The sequence below is a fragment of the Nycticebus coucang genome, chromosome 19, assembly GCF_027406575.1.
Source record: "Nycticebus coucang isolate mNycCou1 chromosome 19, mNycCou1.pri, whole genome shotgun sequence".
In the NCBI taxonomy this organism is placed as follows: Eukaryota; Metazoa; Chordata; class Mammalia; order Primates; family Lorisidae; genus Nycticebus; species Nycticebus coucang.
This window is the reverse complement of record NC_069798.1, coordinates 50,382,604-50,395,929: the sequence shown is the minus strand read 5'-3', so window position 1 is coordinate 50,395,929 and position 13,326 is coordinate 50,382,604. Positions and strand designations below refer to the sequence as shown.

The window sequence follows — 13,326 nt, the reverse complement described above, 5'->3', positions numbered from 1 at the left end:
ATTTCAGCAAAGAATGTATTCTCTTGCAGTTATCCAAACCCCCAACAGTGGCTTAATCAGAAAATGGTCTAGTTTCTTCTAGAACGAAAAGTTTGAAGATAAATACAGGGCAGTGGCAAGACTTGGTTAAGCAGCTCAATAATGTCATTCAGGCTGGCTGTCTTCTGGCTCTGCTATTCTGCCATTTGCCTCTGGTTCTTTGCTTCAGAATTGCAACATGGCTGTCACAGCTTCCAAAATCATGTCTGTGTTCCAGTAGGAACAAAGGGAATAGAGGAGTGGCAATCGTGTCTTTTTTGATTTTTTTAAATAAAGAAGTAAACCCTTTCCCATAGTGCTCTCACCTCTCTCCTGTTGTCATCTAAACTAGACAGAGAGAGTGAGTATTTATATTTTGTATTCTCTATAGTGTATTTGGGCAAGGGAGACTCACATTAGTAATGGCCGTTGGGTTATGCCAACCAATATGTCTTCCACAAATGGTGACAGAGAACATCTCTGGGTCACTGTTGTTCCCTTCTCCTACCATGCAGAAGAATATGTTACAATAATAACAGATGTCTGCAGATAAACAATTGCCTGCAATTGTGTTCAAATGTACAATTGTGATTAACTTATTGGGAGGTCTTGAAGTAGTTGAAGGGTTGAAATATAAAGTCTGAAAGTGTTTCAGAACGGGATCATGAAGCCACTTCACCAGCTCTCTATTATTTTTTTAAACTACACTAAAAAGTAGCATAGTTTAGGGATAAACGTGAAATTAGCAAAGGCAAAAGGAAAACACTCTAAGAACTTTGTAGGTGACTCCAAAATAAAAAAGAAAACAACTTTGAAATATGTTTACATGTAATTTTAGAGAATATTAGGAGGGATTCACTTATTTGAAGTCAAATGAGCAGAAACATAAATGTAGATAAATGTTTAGATTCAGGAATAGTTGTTTAGAATTAGAGTCTTATTTTATGATTGTCTTTTAAGATATATACCTACAACATATTTAAAGAACTGGTGACAGTTTCAAGTTCAAGTTGATGTATGAAAGACCAAAGACCAACATTCTAACTATCTCATAATCATACATGTTTGTAAAATGAATTTAAGCTTTATTTTTAATTAAGAGTGTGTCAAATTTAATGTTAAATGTCTCTTGGGACATGAAAATATTTTCAAATTTTTTTTTTTTGGTTTGTTTTCAAATTTTCTAAAACTAGAAGTGTTGTTAATATTCCTATGTGATTGTGAACTTAAGAGGAAATTGTGCTGCTCACTATTTTGAGAGTACACACTTTTTACAAAATATATTAATTCAATGTATTTATCAAGTATCTAATGAACCCTTCCCACATGCCAGGCAGATCTGGTAATAGGTAAGGGGTATGCAAAGAAAGCCTTGAGGGTTCATGGGGGACAAAAGACAAATAACTAATTCAATAAAGTCCCATGAAGGGATACACAGGGAAAGTACCTAATGGCAGTGGGCACAGAGCAGACAGCCTTGGGGCCTGGGTTCAGGAGTAAGGGGACTGTGCAGGTTGGAAAAGGCTCCCAAGATGCACAGATGTCTAATATGAAACTTAAGAGGTAAGTAGAATTAGCCAAAGGAAAGATGTTGGGGTGAGAGTGTGGCTGGAAGCAGATGAACTTTTTCTAATCTGAGGTAGCAGCAAGTGTGAAGGTAAAGAAAACACAGAAGATGGGGCAGTCTAGAGCAGGCAAGCAGGCAAAATTCTACACTTGGATTGAGGCGACTTGGGTTCTAATCTTAGCTGTGCCACTTGTGACATATGTGCAAAATCTCTCTTGTTGAGATGTATATTCTGATGTACTTACTCATTTACCACAGACTTTCCACATTTAAACAGCAGTCAAGGTCAGTCCTCTCTTCTGATGGATCACGTGTCCTAACATTCTGTTGTTTTATAGCCAGAATTAAGGTGACGAATCACTGGTTGGCATATTAAGTGTGTTTTAGGCTCCTGAAAACTAAAGATTATTTTCTTTTCATTAGCAGTACTATTTTTTTTTTTTTTACTTTTTAGAGAGTTAAATCAAATAAGCATTCTCCATTCTTTAATTCTAAATACTTTCTTATGACTAATGTAATAACTAACAGAAAATTTTAAAATACCCTACGCTTCTTATATTAATTTCCCTTGTTTCAAAACTTATCTCATCTTGTTTTCAGGTAATTAATTCTTCTCTTTTTAGTTTGAACCATGCAGTACAAGATTCCTCTGTAGTCATTCCAAGTGGAAGGTTATAAAAGAACATCTTTACATTGCATGTACTTGAAAGTGTCATTTGGCCTCCTGACGGATGCGCTGTGCCAGCAGCGTTTCAGTTTAGTTGGGAATTAGGTGAACAGTAGTAGGGCCAACTCAGTGAATCATAAAACCTGCTAATTAGAGCTGGAAAATGATTTTTGGCTGTGCCCTCACTCCTATTTAATGACTTGATAAATTTTGACCTTGCTGTTTTGACTATAAGAGCGGGAAACTAAAGCCGCTATTATTGCTTGACACAAATGCTCCCTGAAAAAAGTAAGGGTTTCCACTTTTCCTTAGGATTTTCCACTAAATCCTTCTTTTTATGAGTATTTTATCATACTGGAAGATTTAAATGCAGTTTATGTACTTGTCAATAAACTATGCACATTTCACAGTCATGTGATCACAAACTATCTTGGGTTTGTGATCTAATAGTTCTTTTGTTTCATTACCTGAATTTTTTCTATTTTTCATAATAAATCCAAATTAACACTATTTTTCTCATAAACTGCTTTTTATTTAATGGTTGACCTTCAGCTTTACCTAGTAAACAATAAAGGGAAACATATTTGAAAGAATGGACAGTCTTCCAGGGTGACAGTTGGTGTTTTGGCACCTGTCTTTACACCTGGGAGACAGAAATCAGGGGTGATTAAATCTGTATTGTTCCTTTGGTGGATCAGATTTCATACATAATCCTCTCTTGTTTTCGTCTTTCACTTTTTCCATAAGAAAGGCTAATAAGACCTTTTCCACTGTAAGTAAGATAAAATTGAAAAAATTTGGTTACAACTTTACTGCTAAAGGGGGGAAAGTGTTGCTATGTGTCTTTAAGGAGTAATATAAAAGGCATTTGCTTAGAATTACAATTTTTTCCACCTGTATTTTAATGGAAACAAAAAGGCCTGTCTCTTAGGCCTCTATTTTGCATCTCAATAATTAGGGTCTCAGTCTAGTCCCTGTGGGAATTTATTGTTTCCTTAATTGGAATATTTTCTTCTTTTAGTGGGAGAATAAATAAGTGCTTTTTTTTTTTTTGTATTTCGTTCTACAGTATCACAGAAGAAACAAACCACACATAACTAGAAAATTTAGAAGTTCCTAAATGAGATTTTTCTTAACAGAGGGAACATTAAACAATACTGGGATTTAGTAAATAGAATCTGGTAGTAAAAGTCAAAACAATGACCTTAAAATTGTGTAATCTATTCTGTTAAACATGCTTTTAAATCCATTATGTCTTTTGGCCTATGGTTTTGTTAGACACAACATGCAAAGGTAAAATTTTCCAAATCTACATCTTCTCCCATCTGTTGTCTCAACTACAGTTTCTGCTGAGATTTTTGCTCATGTTGACCCTTTAAGTGTGACAGTCAGGAGGTGCACTCCCTCCTATAGAGTGTTTGTTATTGAAACTTTGTGATCTCATTTTTCTCTTAGTTTCATTCTTCCACGGGAGCCTTAAGTGTTGGTGTTCCTTAAGATTCAGTTCTTGATCCTCGTGGTTATTATTAACCACTCCTCGTGGGAAGAGTTATACCCATGCATACTCTTCCTTGGAGGTCTCCTTCAGTCCTCCCTTTCACAAATGACTGGTAAGTGCAAATCTCCAATACTGACCCCTCTCCTGAGAACTCATTTCTAGATAGATGCATTTTTCTAGATAGATTCTCTGTAGGAAGCCATAACTTAGTGTATTTCAAATCAAGGACATTAAAAGAAGACCAAAGTCAGGCTCATGTGTAGTTAATATGTCTGCATATACTGTAAAGGCAAATTGAATAAAATCTTAATCTTTCGTTACTTTATATTCATCAATTTTTTTCTATACATTAAACTTGGTCCTCAACTTTTAGGTCCTATGAGTATAAAAACCCAAGATAGCTTGTGATCAATCTGATAAAAAGTGCTTTACATTTTTCAGTCTTCCAAACATTTCATAATACACAATAGTATCTTGAATTTCAATAATACAGTTCTATAAATGTTAAACAACTTTTAGATAATATGCTTCTGTAAAATTCAGACCCTTTCTTTAACCAATTTGCTATTATTCTTTAAAATCACTTTTGAATGAGTTGGCAGACCCAAATGAATTGCCCACAGATTCCTAAAAGGCTTCCCAACAGTGAGTTAAGTTGGTCTTGCAACATAATGGAATATTTACCAAATCAAAGGCCATTGATCTTTGTATTATAAAAGGAAGTCCAAATTAAGATATCAAGTAATTTGGATTTTTGGTCATTCTAAGGAGAATCTGGAGGTAAATCCCATATAACTGGAGGGACTATTTCAAGTTATTTCCTTTCCTGAGCTCCCTGTCGGGCCTTGGTGTATAAAGGCAGGAGGCAGTTATCTATTATAGCCAAGTTAGTGAATATAATATTTGAGATCTATTCTGTTGTTTATTAGTTGGGAAGCACATATGAGTGAAATCGTATAATTAGTGAGCTTAACCCTATTTGGAACAAAGCCACCGCACGCGCTCCGTCGTTCACTTGTGGCAGGAGCCCGACTACCCTTCCGGCCTCTGCGCGCCCCGTGGGGGGCAGGGGCCGGAAGGGCGCGGCAGGGGGCGTGTCCCCCGAGGAGGCGGAGCAAGATGGCCGCCCAGAGCGCTTGGAGGACCTAAGAGGCGGTGGCCGGGGCCACGCCCCGGGCAGAAGGGCCGCTCTGTGCGCGCCCGCTCTATGATGCTTGCGCGCGTCCCCCGCGCGCCGCGCTGCGGGCGGGGCGGGTCTCCGGGATTCCAAGGGCTCGGTTACGGAAGAAGCGCAGCGCCGGCTGGGGAGGGGGCTGGATGCGCGCGCACCCGGGGGGAGGCCGCTGCTGCCCGGAGCAGGAGGAGGGGGAGAGCGCGGCGGGCGGCAGCGGCGCTGGCGGCGACTCCGCCATAGAGCAGGGGGGCCAGGGCAGCGCGCTCGCCCCGTCCCCGGTGAGCGGCGTGCGCGGGGAAGGCGCTCGGGGCGGCGGCCGTGGCCGGGGGCGGTGGAAGCAGGCGGGCCGGGGCGGCGGCGTCTGTGGCCGTGGCCGGGGCCGGGGCCGTGGCCGGGGACGGGGACGGGGCCGGGGCCGGGGCCGCGGCCGTCCCCCGAGTGGCGGCGGCGGCCTTGGCGGCGACGGCGGCGGCTGCGGCGGCGGCAGCGGTGGCGGCGGCGCCCCCCGGCGGGAGCCGGTCCCTTTCCCGTCGGGGAGCGCGGGGCCGGGGCCCAGGGGACCCCGGGCCACGGAGAGCGGGAAGAGGATGGACTGCCCTGCCCTCCCCCCCGGATGGAAGAAGGAGGAAGTGATCCGAAAATCTGGGCTCAGTGCCGGCAAGAGCGATGTCTACTACTTCAGGTACCTCCCTGGGGGCGGGGTGGGGGTGGCACTGTCAGGTCGGGGTCAAGGGTCAAGAGCTGGCCCGGGCTAGGGATGCCGAGATGAAGCAGGGGCCTGGAGAGTACGTGGGGAGACCTGACTGGCCTGGGAGTGCAAGGTGTAAGGACTCTTGGGGGAGAGTTAATCCCAGTGCAGTGAGAGTCAGTGTCTGAAAACTGAAGGCCCCCAGCAGGGCATCTTATGTCAAAGGGAAAATGATTTGCCAGCAAAGGATTACTGTGGCAGAGATGATTAGTCCACTGAAGGGTTAAAAGAAGGTGTAATTCATCGAAACTGTAAAACCCCAGTCACTGTTGGCTCCTGTCCCAGCCTGTCCCAAATTCATCATCACAAGAGTGTGTAATTGTGCACATGTAGGAGAATTAGCTATCTACAGTAACAAGGCTTCGGTTACTTTGTGGGATCCATGAAAGTTTCTTATAAAGTAGCCATTCAGAATGCCTGAAGTTTCTTGGAACTCCCTTGGTGTTGCAGAAGATATTCTCTTTTAGAGCAGAAACACAGTACTAAGTTTTTAGACTCCTAGACCAAAATTTGCTCCCCAGGGAACGTTTGCCACGTCTGGAGACATTTTTGGTTCTCACACCTGCAGAGGGGTGGCTGCTGGCATCTAGTGAGCAAAGGCCGAGATGCTGCTGAATATCCAGTAACACATAGGGCAGCCCTCACAACGGAGAATTACCTGGCCCAAAATGCCACCTGTGCTGAGGTTGGGACATCCCGGTTTAAGCGATTAAAAGCTTTTAACCTTAATGTGAACTTGAAATCCTGTAGTCATCTTTTTCATATTTTTAGTTTGTATGTCCAAATAAACTCAGGAAAGTGTCAGTGGCTGTTGATTATCAGTAGAATTTTATGAATAAACAAATATACTAAATTTTCTTACAAACTATCCCATTTATAGAAGAGAATATAATCATGTTTATATTCAGTGGTTTGGAGGGCTGTGTTTGTAGTCTGATTGAAGATTTTTCAGATATAGGTGTTGGAACCAATTATTTTGGAACCAATTATTAGCCATTTAGCCATTAGAATAAAGTTCTGAAGGGTTTCCTTCCTTCAGTCATCAAGTAGATTAATACATTACCCCAGAGAAAACGTGTCTACACATAGACAAGACAATGTTTATAAATTAAGAGCACTCTATCAGGGGTCCTCAAACTTTTTAAACAGGGGGCCAGTTCACTGTCCCTCAGACTGTTGGAGGGCCAGACTATAGTTTAAAAAAAAAAACAAAAAAAACTATGAACAAATTCCTATGCACACTGCACATATCTTATTTTGAAGTAAAAGAACAAAATGGGAACAAATACAATCACACCGCCTCATGGGGCCTGCGGGCTGCAGTTTGAGGACCCCTGGCTAAGTAGACTTGAAAGGTTAAATATATACACTTATGTATATGCATATAAAAATATGATCACGACTGACATAGTATGTAGATATGAGCATATTCCTGATGGTTGTTCACATATATGGATGAGTAGCTTCGGTAAATGAACTTTACTTCTTCAAGTAAAAATAAATGAAAGTGGTGGTGCATTAGAACTGATTTTTTTCGCTTGATCTGAGATCACTCACCTTGAAATCTCAAATGATAAAATGGAAAACTTATTTTAAACATATGAAGGGAGGATCTCATTTTCTGTTTCCCTGTTATTAAATATTTGATGTAATGCCAAGAGAGTTGTGGGAAAAAATGGTTATTCCTCTCAATTTCATTAGTTTTACTTAGTGCCATTCATGATTGTTTATTTTCAACTATTCTTTCATCAACATCTGATTCTGTTTTTGTAAGCAGGCAGTCTGCATGACCTGGACTCTGTGCTGATGTCTTATAGACAATTATATTTGACAAGAATATTGTGTGTCTGGGATTGAAGTCCTTGAGGAATAGAGAATTATCTATTCTCACTAGAGCATCTTACAGTTTGAATTTCATTCTGTGACTGTTCTCCTGGGAGATGGTTTGTTTGGTTTGGGATGACATGTTTGTTCAAAATAACTGGGTTTTCGCAAAGCTTTTTATTTTCTTTGTAGTAGCTGGAAAAGTTGTTTCAAAAGTCAGATTGCTAGAGTGTTCATTTCAGTTTGTGGCCACTTATCTCGAATGTGTTGTACATTTTTTTCTTTTGAGACAGAGTCTCACTGTGTCACCTTGGGTAGAGTACTGTGATGTCACAGCTCACAGCAACCTCCAACTCTTGGGCTTAAGCAGTTCTCTTGCCTCAGCCTCCCAAGTAGCTCAGACTACAGGCACCTGCCATAGTGCCTGGGTATTGTTTGTTGGAGTTGTCGTTGTTTAGCTGGCCCGGGCTGGGTTTGAACCCGCCACCCTCAGCGTATGTGGCTGGCTCCATAACCACCGTGCTACAGGCACTGAGCCTTGTTGTACATTTTTTGATGTTAAAATTTTTATACAACCTCAAATATTTTATGGTGAAAAATGATATTATCAATTTAAAACAAACTTTGTAAACAAGTAAATCCTAAGGCAGGACACAAACTAACATGGTGATAATTACTCTCTAAAATGAAAGTCTTTTTCTTCGACACTGCAGCATGATTGCCATTTACTTTTTATGTAAAATGGAAAGGACACATTGCCCAGATTTGTGCCACACATGTTTAGTTCAGGGCTGGAAGGAGTGTTGTCTGTTGTTTTTTGGCTACATACATGTGTTAGTTACCCAGTCTCGATTTCCTTCAGAGAGGTTGTTATATTTCGAGGCAATTGAATTCATGTCGCATGCACATCAAAGCATATATTTGTCATACTGCAGTTACTTTGACTTGTGACCTTAGCTTTCTGTGGTGAGTGACAGTGGTCACCTACTTACTGTAAAGAAGGACAAATTACTTTCCGACGTACATTGTCACTGCTTTACATATTCACCCACACTTAAAAAAAGCCAGTAGTTCACAAAACACCTGTGTATCTGCTAATAGGTGGGTTAAGAGTTAATCCTTCTGTTGGCAATGTGAACACCTGCACCCAGTTGTTCACACAGATTCTAATAATGCTAACTCCTGAATTAGCTTGCCCCTGGGGAGATTAATTTAAATAAATCCGTGACTGTTAACGTAGGGTGTGGCTAACACTTATTAATTGAACTAAAATTAAGCTCATCAAGAAAGCCTTGAATTTTGGTAAAATGTTTTTTGGCTGCTTCTTGGATCTGCCAAGTTTTAATAGGAAGGCGTGCCTCTGGTTTCCAGTTAAGCAATGTAATTATGCCTTCTGTCAGGATTACTGATAGTATGGTGGCAGTTCACATATTATCATCCAAAGTGTGTTTTTAAAAAGGGTGAGGTGTGACAAAGTATTGGATCTCCTGGTATAGTTTCTGAAAAAGTTCATTACCACCATTTGAACAATAATTTTCTAACTGGTCTACTTTGTCATTTCTAGTTTTGGGTTCCCTGCATAATACTTGCCATTTGTTATTTTTGAGATCTTATTTTCTTCATAGGATCCTTTAGTAGCTTTCTCTTGCCTTTTTTAAAAAATGTCAAGTCTAAACTTGTTAGGATCTAGACTCTTGGTTAACAACTTGGGTTAAAGACGTCGGAGTCATGTAAACTGTTATAGCTGCTGCCATGAAATATCATCTGGCTGAATATTGGAAACAGTGAACATTTTTTACTCTTTATCAAAATTATGATGTATGTGGTATTTGTACTTGATCACTTCTCTAGGAAGAAAAAGCACAGTGGACCAACCAGGGCATTAAAATAATCACAGGGAGGGATGTATGAAGAGAGTATAAAAAGATTTCACCTTCTTGATCTGAAAAGGGCAGGACTTGGCTTAATTGGGGTCTATAAAATCATGAGTGATATTGATGCAAGTGGAAGTTTCTGGGGAAGGCAGTAGAGAATAGGTGTGAAATGGTATCCTAACTCCGCTCTTACCAGTGGTGCAGCTTTGAGCATGTCGCTTAACTTCCCTGTGCTGTTTTCCCCATTTGTAAAATTTTTTTTTTTTTTTTTTAGAGACAGAGTCTCACTTTATGGCCCTCGGTAGAGTGCCGTGGCCTCACACAGCTCACAGCAACCTCCAACTCCTGGGCTTAAGTGATTCTCTTGCCTCAGCCTCCCGAGTAGCTGGGACCACAGGTGCCCGCCACAACACCCGGCTATTTTTTGGTTGCAATTTGGCCGGGCCGGGTTTGAACCCGCCACCCTCAGTATATGGGGCCGGCGCCTTACCGACTGAGCCACAGGCGCCGCCCTGTAAAATGGTTTTGACTGTACCTGTACCTCATAGTGTTGTAAGGATTCAGTTCCAGAAATATGTACGTCTTTTGAAGCTTTAGGTATGTTTAAGGACTAATTAAGGGAAACAGTTCATTAAGTAATTGCATTTGTATTGGCTGAACTTAAAATAGGTTTAAAAAACATTTAGGTGTGGGTGGTGCCTGTTGCTCAGTGGGTAGGGTACTGGCCCCATATTCTGAGGGTGGCAGGTTCAAACCCGAACTGCTACAAAAAAATAGCCGGGCGTTGTGGTGGGCGCCTGTAGTCCCAGCTACTCGGGAGGCTGAGGCAAGAGAATAACCTAAGCCCAGGAGTTGGAGGTTGCTGTGAGCTGTGACGGCACAGCACTCTACCGAGGGTGATAGAGTGAGACTCTGTCTCTACAAAAAAAACCCCAAAAAACATTTAGGTGCATATCATTTGTTACTAAACACTGATCTGTGCTTTGAGGGCATGAATTCTGACTCACTGAGGATGTCAAAGTGAGTCTACCCCCCATGATGCCTTTAAAAAAGAAAGACTTTTCCAAATAGTCTTTGGTGAAAAGTGGTTGAGTGGACCAGGGGAGGGAATGTGATCATTGTCAATTCTTATATATTCATGTTAAAGTCTTCTTGGCTTTCAGTAGGAAGTTCTTCCCTATCTTCTCTTCTTTATCCTATGCAGTTAAACCTGGTGTCCTTTATACTCTCATATTTGTTTCCTTAGAGCCCGTGGCTTTCTTACATTAGCTGTCTTCCTTCCTCCTAGACACAATGCTAAATACACAGATGTTCATTAAGTTATTTACCAATGGACGTTACACTTAAAATTTTGTAAAATAGCTTTGAATGAGTTCTTAGCTATTTGCTTTATTTATATTGCGTAGTACCTGTGGTATTGTGTTGGGCTGAAATTGGTTGGGGTATTTTATTATTAAGGCTAAACATTTTTAAGTTTCTCATTTTTATCATTAATGTAAAGGTAGAAAGTCTTTTTTGGGAATTTTGAATCTTAGAGATTAAATGAAAATAGTAAATAAGATGCTCACCGTGCACAGGCACAAGTAAGAAATCAATATTTGAATTTCATCGACTGTAGAATAGCTTAGAGTGCCTTAGTTCTACATGTATTTCATGACGTAGCTCTTAGAATTTTGGCAGCTATTAGCATTATTTTGCTAAATGCTTCACATAGATTATCATGTTGGATCCTTATAACCCTGTGAGGCATAAGTACAGTTATCTTCATTTTACAGATGGGGAGTTAGCACAGGGAAAAGTTAATATGCTAGAGGTTGTGCTGCTGGTAAGGGAAGAGTTAGAATCCTGCAGCAAACAGATGGTTTAACTGTTTTTTTTTTGAGACAGAGTCTCACTTTGTTGCCTGGGCTAATGTGCAGTAACATCAGCCTAGCTCACAGCACCCTTAAACTCCTGGGTTGAAGCAATCCTCCTCACTCAGCCTCCTAAGTAGCTGGCTGGGACTGCAGGTACCCACCACAACACCTGGCTAGTTTTTCTATTTTTAGCAGAGACGGCGTCTTGATCTTGCTCAGGCTGACCTTGAACTCTTAGCCTCCCAGAGTGCTAGGATTACAGGCGTGAGCCACTGTGTCTGGCTCAGAAATCCAGTATTAAGAGCCTTTTCTTATTCTCTCTTGCCATTGCCTAATTGAAGCCTGGATCCAGAAATGAAGGACAGAAAGGTGTGGTGGAAATTGTGCCCTGATACATCTTCAGCCATATCATCACATCTTTCAGTGACGTGGAATTTTTTTATTAGGATGCAACATTGCCGTCTGTTCTATATCTGATTTTTAGAATCATGCGAAGTCTTACCTGCCACAACACCCACAATACCTGTACTAGAGGAAATATGCACCGACCTAAAGGAACTGATGCGTACATCTACATTCTAAAAATAATCTGTAACAGAAATTGACATGATTTTTTCAAATTGCTTTTAAAAATGTCTTTGGTGAACTATATAGTCATAAACTTTTCATATTTAGATTTAATGGGTCAGAAGCAGATGATATATGGAGGCAGTGATGCTTTTTTTTTAAATTTTGTAGTGGGACTAATAAAAATTCATAACCTTTTGTCTCATATTGAGATCTTCTCAAGACTTGCATGATGAATTAGAAATAAATCATCAGCTCATATTTTGTGGATTTAGTGTTTGATTTGGTATATTAAAATAGGAAAATTATTAATTTCATCAGAACTTCTAAAAGCTAAAAATTCCCAAGGAAGGGTAATAAAAGTATGTAATGAAATGAAATTTGAGTATCTTGTAGATGCTATGATTTTGCCCTGTCTGCTTTCTCATTATATTATAAATTCCGACTCATTTGTTTGGGAGCTCAATGTACATTAGCGCTATATGAATATAAAATTGTTTTTTTTAATATTAAGTCATAGTTGTGTACATTAATGTGATCATGGGGCACCATATACTGGTTTTATAAACAGTTTGACACATTTTCATCACACTGGTTAACAGCCATCCTGGCATTTTCTTAGTTATTGTATTAAGACAATTATGTTCTACATTTACTAAGTTTCACATGTACCCTTGTAAGATGCACCACAGGTGTAATCCCACCAATCACCCTCCCTCTGCCCATCCTCCCCACTCCCTCCTGACTCCCTCTTCCTCTTCTCCCTATTCTTAGGTGATAACTGGATTATAGCTTTCATATGAAAGCCATAAATTAGTTTCATAGTAGGGCTGAGTACATTGGATACTTTTTCATGAGAGAGGTAAAGTCTCCATCTTTCTTTAAGGCTGCATAATATTCCATGGTGTACATATACCACAATTTATTAATCCATTCGTGGATCGATGGGCACTTGGGCTTTTTCCATGACTTAGCAATTGTGAATTGGGCTGCATAAAATTGTTAATAAAATTGAAAACTGGATTTTAAAATTGAACGCTTAGCATTTGCTTTTGACAAGAATATCATTTAAAAGATTTTCTTTGAATACTTTATCTTAGTATTTTTTTCCTTTGTTCTTTTTACACTAGAAGAATCCATAGGTAAAGCAAGGAATAATGTCCTTAAAATTCTTATTTTTTTTTGACACAGAGTCTCAAGCTGTCACCCTGGGTAGAGTACTGTGGTGTCACAGCTCACGGCAAGCTCCAACTCTTGGGCTCAAGAGATTCTCTTGCTTCAGCCTCCCAAGTAGCTGGGACTACAAGCTCCCGCCACAATGCCCTGCTATTTTTTGGCTATAGTAGTCATTGTTGTTTGGCAGGCCCAGTCTGGATTCGAACCTGCCAGCTCTGATGTATGTGGCTGGTGCCCTAGCCGCTTGAGCTACAGGCGCCAAGCCTTAAAATCCTTTTTAACAGGTGTTCATCTCTTTCACAAAGCCTTTTCCAGAGGCCCATAGCAGAAATAGGGAACTCTTTTGGCATTTTGAGT

General features: G+C 40.5%; 1 protein-coding gene across 1 annotated transcript in view; it reads left to right on the top strand.

Annotated features, from left to right (window-relative positions):
- Positions 1-4,843: 4,843 nt before the first annotated feature.
- The window catches only part of MBD2 (methyl-CpG binding domain protein 2), a 66,074-nt gene continuing 57,591 nt past the window's right edge, over positions 4,844-13,326 (top strand). Inside the window, exon 1 of the mRNA XM_053571495.1 lies at positions 4,844-5,606. Within this exon, the coding sequence (XP_053427470.1) occupies positions 5,068-5,606 (539 nt within the window). The 5' untranslated portion in view covers positions 4,844-5,067. The remainder of the gene's footprint in view (positions 5,607-13,326) is intronic.